The 6,000-nt window shown below is 43.4% G+C and overlaps 1 protein-coding gene across 1 annotated transcript in view; it reads left to right on the top strand.

The window, feature by feature from the left end:
- The first annotated feature begins 712 nt into the window (after positions 1-712).
- Positions 713-6,000, top strand: part of LOC147701273 (IgGFc-binding protein-like) — a 221,247-nt gene continuing 215,959 nt past the window's right edge. Inside the window, exon 1 of the mRNA XM_086930002.1 lies at positions 713-767. Coding sequence (XP_086786128.1) covers positions 716-767 — 52 coding nt within the window. The 5' untranslated portion in view covers positions 713-715. The remainder of the gene's footprint in view (positions 768-6,000) is intronic.

The raw sequence follows: 6,000 nt of genomic DNA, 5'->3' as shown, positions 1-6,000 counted from the left end.
TAGTGTGATTGACTCTTTGGGTGAGTGACTAGGTGTGTGAGTAGATCTATGGGTGACTGACGTTGTGTGAGCGTCTGGATGGGTGTATGAGTGGATATATCGGTGGCTGTATTGGTGAGGGACTGGGTGTATGAGTGCTTGTATGGGTGAGTGAGTGGATGTGTGTAGACCTATGAATAAGTGAGTGAGTATTTACGTACTGGTATTGGTATGTCAATGGTTTCGAGAATGGAAGTCTAAAATTTGGAGTGGGTGTATGAAAGATTATATTAGGGTGTGAGTAGGTGCATCAGAGATTATGTGGATGATGTCATCAATGATATCTTCAGTAATGTCACTGACCATGTCATGAGTGATGTAATATGTGATGTCATCAGCAGTGCATTGCGGGGTGTGAGTTATAGTTATCTCAGCTAACTATAACAGCTGAATTTCACAGATGTTGTACTATTGAAATGTCAGTCTAACTACAAAGGTCCTGTAACCTTTGGTTTTTTCCATGAATAAATATGTACACGTAGAGAGAAAGAGAGAGAGAGAGAGAGAGAGAGAGAGAGAGAGAGAGAGAGAGAAAGCATAATTACACATCAGTTAAGCTCTGAAATAAGTAAAAGTAGTTACAATAGCAAACAGCACAAGTCATCGCCAATTCCATCTACCTGCCATGCTCATGTTCCACTACTAACCATCGCCTATCTCCGCTTCATTTTCAGTAATGGCGACCAAAATGCTCCTGTTGCTGTGGGTCTTCCTGGCAGTTCCATGTGGTAAGTATGGAAACTGGTAAGATAGTTCAGTGATTTCAGAGTTCACTACTGCAATCTCTTTGTGCTGTTCAGATTGTACATAGACTCAGTCTTGCATTCTTCTGTGATCAATGTGAGTACCAGTGTCAACTTAAAAATTCTGTATAAAACATGAGATCACCCTCCTAAAGGATGTATATAAAATTATAGATTTCACAAAATACTAGACGGTACTGTGATAAGGCAATCTGCAGCAAGAACTTGCAGATGTGTATACTGCTTGGAAGTATTCCGCAAAGGCCCCTGCTATACTTTTCCTGTCCTTAAGGCGATCCCAACCCTCTGTGACAATCTCAGAAACCCACCTATAATCCTGCTCTTGCTCTGGAATCGGATTCAAAACGACCACGACAACCAAATATCGCAGTTATTATGGAAAGAGATAAGTAATAACACAAAGGCAACAGCATGGAACTATCTTAAAGAAGCTATAGAAGAGTTTGCGGTCACCTCAGTTTGGAATAATACTATAACTAATGCATCATTCAAAAAAATAATCAATAGAACTGCAAACCATCTGTCACTCGTAAATGACAAAGATAGTCTGACAAAAAGAAAACATACTTGGACAATAATAAATGGATATAAAAAAAAGAAGGTACAAGACTATTTGGAAACCCCGTGGTAAAAAAAAAAAAAACCTTCTCAAAGCAAGATTTGGAATACTCCCGGGAACTTGCCACCTCCCTCCATGGAAAATCAATTAAATATGTACATTAAGAACATTCTCCACCTGTTATGTATTTGTCCGGGACTCCAAAATGAAAGGAAATCTTTACTTAATTTCACTTTTAATGTACGTGGAATACGGACATGTGGGCAAGCCCTGAAATGTTGTCGCCAACCAAATGATATAGGTATGAATGCTACCTTTGTAAAGTTCTTATTAATAGCAAAAACAAAATTAGGAGACTTAGGGCACGATGTAGGTCATCAAATACCGGTCGGTAACGGTCGAATTCGGACGTTACCAACCGGTATTTGGTAATTGAGATGTAGGGGCCATTATTTTACAGAATCTGTAATCGGTAAATTTACCGATTCTGTAAAATACTGAATCGGTAATTTTACCGATTCGGTAAATCCCAGATGTAGGTAGGCTTGTTTACAGTGCTACAGGTCTTCAGAATTCGATATTTTATCACCCAATACAATTGGGTGGTAAAATACTGAATTCAGGTGTACATGTAGGGCATGTATGTGTGCCACATGTCACACAAGCCTGGAATTGGGGTGCTACATGGTGTCAAACTGACACCCCGTTCACTCTTGCAGGATTGGGTATTTACCGATTCGGTAAATACTGAATCGGTATTTCCCATTGATTCCTATGGGCTTCAAGGCCCATAGGAATCAATAGGAAATACCGATTCGGTACTTACCGAATCGGTAAATACCGAATCCTACAGATTCGGTAATTCTAAAATAAGAATTACCTACATCTGCCCCCTTCCTATTTAACTACTCTTAAATACCGAATCGGTATGATTCGGTATTTAGGAGTAGGTAAAAAGGAATTACCTACATCGGCCCCTAAGTCTTAAATGAAGTATCTTAATGATCTTTAATGAATTTTATGAAGAAAGTGTTTTTTTTAATTGGTTTTAGATACTAAAAGTATTTATTATGGTAATTGTACATTGTAAGATTTTAAATAATCAAACAATAAAGATATTATATTATTATCAGATCACATGACATTTTTGCATCTAAAGATATAATTACAGCATCTTCTTGTATAGTTTGAGTTCTACCCAAAACCCCATGAAGCCTCCGCAAGTTGAGTGCCGTGTTTCTGCCCGGAATAAATCTTGATTGATCTGGATGGATCAATTTATGGAGCAGGAGCGACAAGCGCGTGGCCAACATTTTTGCAAATATTTTCACTTCTGGATTTAATAACGAACCATAAGATCTGCATCTTTCTGGAGGTTTGCCCTGTTTGTGAATCACCACCACATTCGCTCAGTCTTTGTGCCTCAGGAAGAATGCCCTCAACCACACTCTCTTTATACATATCTATTAAATAAGGGGCAAAGTAGATGCATTCATTTTAAACAATTTGATTGGAAGGCCAGACGGTCCGATCGCCTTTCCCGATTTTAAGGCACCAATTGCCTTGGTAAACTCCTCTTTAGTCAAACCCAACTCAAGCCCCTCCACCTCTGCATCATCCAACACATGGAGTCTAAGGGTAGACAACAGCTCTCTTGCCTCTCCTCCTGAATATACACTTGCAGATGTGTATACTGCTTGGAAGTATTCCACAAAGGCCCCTGCTATACTTTTCCTGTCCTTAAGGCGATCCCAACCCTCTGTGACACTCACAGAAACCCACCTATAATCCTGCTCTTGTCAGTCCTGCAACGCCAGAAGCTTGCTCGAGTGATCCCCTATTTCATAGATCTTACACTGCGTGGCTCGATAGTGAGCCTTAGCTGCCTCTTCGGCAACATCTTTATATTCCTTCTGCTTAAGAAGCAATTTATGTTTGAGTTCAGGGGACACTGCAGTCACTAGCTCATTCTTCAGTTGGGCTATTTCACCATTTTCTAGGCCTAGTAACTGTTTCTGCTTTTCTTTCTTATACCCAGCGACCATTGATACTCCCTGCCCCCTAACAACTGTCTTATATGCCTCCCACAACGTGGAGGCTGAATCCACTGAGCCCACGTTTTCTTTAAAATTGTTTTCTGTTGCTTCAATTAATCCCTCCCGATTCTTAGGGAGCCTAAAATACCAGGGGTTAAGCCGCATTTCACCGCTATGTTCAGAGGGACTATCACCATATGTAGCTATCACCCGGGAATCATCTGAGATGCCCCTAGGGAGGTGGCCCACCTCACTAAATTGGGAAAGCTGGTCTGCTCTATAAAATACATAATCCATACGAGACAAACTCCCCTACGCACCCGAATGAAAGGTGTACTGGAGGGAGGATGGATTGTAGGTTCTCCATAGTGAGGTAATATAAATTTTATGGTCATGTTGTGTTCCCTAGCGAGTACCCCACCGACTCCATGTACGAGTTAAAAGTGCATGTAACTTCCCTCCTGTACCAGCTATGAAGACGCAAATACATTTGCGTCCAACGTTAACTTGTCCTCTTTCAGACCCACCATGAATGGGTTTGATGGTCCGTTCCTAAGTATGCTATGCCAACGTCTTTTTGAAGTGTACTCCTACGTTTTTCAGCCTGGCTGAAAGTAGGCCCTGAATCTCTGCCACCGAGCCTCTTTTCTGGCTTCTGACTGCGAGGGCCTCTGCCCAAGCAGCCCCCGTACCCGTGAACTCTGACTTACTTCTAGCGCGGCCCTCCGTGCTCAGCTCAGCCTGCTGCCTGCCAAGATTGACTATAACCTTCGAGTTATCTGTTTTCCTCCCCGAAGATACATTCCAGCCTGCTAGCTTCAGTAAACATCCTTCCTCAGCTACAGGGCTAAAGGGCCGACCTGTCTTTATGCAAGTAATTCATAGCCTCTGTTGCCATGCTTCCATGGAAGGCCCCATGCCCCCACGCTTCTCATACAGACACTCAGGCGCTTATACACGCACTCACAGCAAGTATAGAATAGCTTCTGCTCTAGAGACCTTTCTGCCCAGATAGCTTAGTTCCTAAACATCAGATATCGGATATGATAGAAGCACAAGTTGATCTGACATGCCAGACTTCTGTCTCTTTCCGCCAGTGTAAATGTCAAGTCCCCTGCACCCCGTCTATCACACGTCATGCAGCTGCGCGCGCATCCAAGCTTCCGATTTCCGCTGACATTGCAACATTCTGTTAGCACCACCCCTTGGTGCCACCCACTTGCGTCACCTATCAGTGACGTTTCTAGCACACACGCCTAGTTTACGCCTCTTGATGATGTACTAGCACCACGTGTATACTGTTATCTTGTCTTCTCTCAGCTGTTACGCCTCTTACATTGAACATTATGATGTAAATCAAGTATATAAGCTATGTATTGTCAATAAACGACGGCGTAACAGCTGAGAGAAGACAAGATAACAGTATACACGTGGTGCTAGTACATCATCAAGAGGCTTTATGCAAGTAATTCATAGCCTCTGTTGCCATGCTTCCATGGAAGGCCCCATGCCCCCACGCTTCTCATACAGACACTCAGGCGCTTATACACGCACTCACAGCAAGTATAGAATAGCTTCTGCTCTAGAGACCTTTCTGCCCAGATAGCTTAGTTCCTAAACATCAGATATCGGATATGATAGAAGCACAAGTTGATCTGACATGCCAGACTTCTGTCTCTTTCCGCCAGTGTAAATGTCAAGTCCCCTGCACCCCGTCTATCACACGTCATGCAGCTGCGCGCGCATCCAAGCTTCCGATTTCCGCTGACATTGCAACATTCTGTTAGCACCACCCCTTGGTGCCACCCACTTGCGTCACCTATCAGTGACGTTTCTAGCACACACGCCTAGTTTACGCCTCTTGATGATGTACTAGCACCACGTGTATACTGTTATCTTGTCTTCTCTCAGCTGTTACGCCTCTTACATTGAACATTATGATGTAAATCAAGTATATAAGCTATGTATTGTCAATAAACGACGGCGCGCTCATCTATCCCTTCTGACATCCTGTGTGGTGGTCAGAACATGATATCCTGATTCCTTTATGAGGAATAAAACCCTTAGAAACTCTTACACCACGGACTCTGTTTTCCTTCTTTCCGATTGAGTTATTATTGATTAAGTACTTACCTGCATAGAAATTAAGAGAGTAAATTAATTATTTACATCATTTTGGCGCCCGAATAGGGACCCCTCCCCCACCTCACGCGCCGGAAGGTGCGTTGCAATCCGTGTCCCCTGCCATCAGTTAGACGGACAACACGTGTACTGGCAGGATTTCCTGCATCCCCCTCTGACACACGGAGGTGACGAAGACTGCGATCAGTGCCCAGACGAGGCGGTGAGGAGTGCGGAGGATCCCGACCAGAGCCCAGCCGAAGGAAGCAAGGTCCGAGGTGTGAAGAGGCCCACCAGTTTTCCGAAGTTTTCCGAAGTTTTCCGAAGTTTTCCGAAGTTCCGAGTCGAGTCCAGTCGAGTTTTCCGAGGCCTTCTGTTTTCCGTGCTTCCCGGTGAGTACCATTGCTGGGTCGTATCTAGACGGGTTTGGGTACGCAAGTCCGGTCTGCACTGTTTTTAGGCAGTGTATCTGTATTGTTTA

Source organism: Lissotriton vulgaris, chromosome 7, assembly GCF_964263255.1.
Source record: "Lissotriton vulgaris chromosome 7, aLisVul1.2, whole genome shotgun sequence".
NCBI classification, from domain to species: Eukaryota; Metazoa; Chordata; class Amphibia; order Caudata; family Salamandridae; genus Lissotriton; species Lissotriton vulgaris.
Note: the sequence above shows the minus strand (reverse complement) of the source record. Positions and strands in the feature narration are given on the sequence as shown.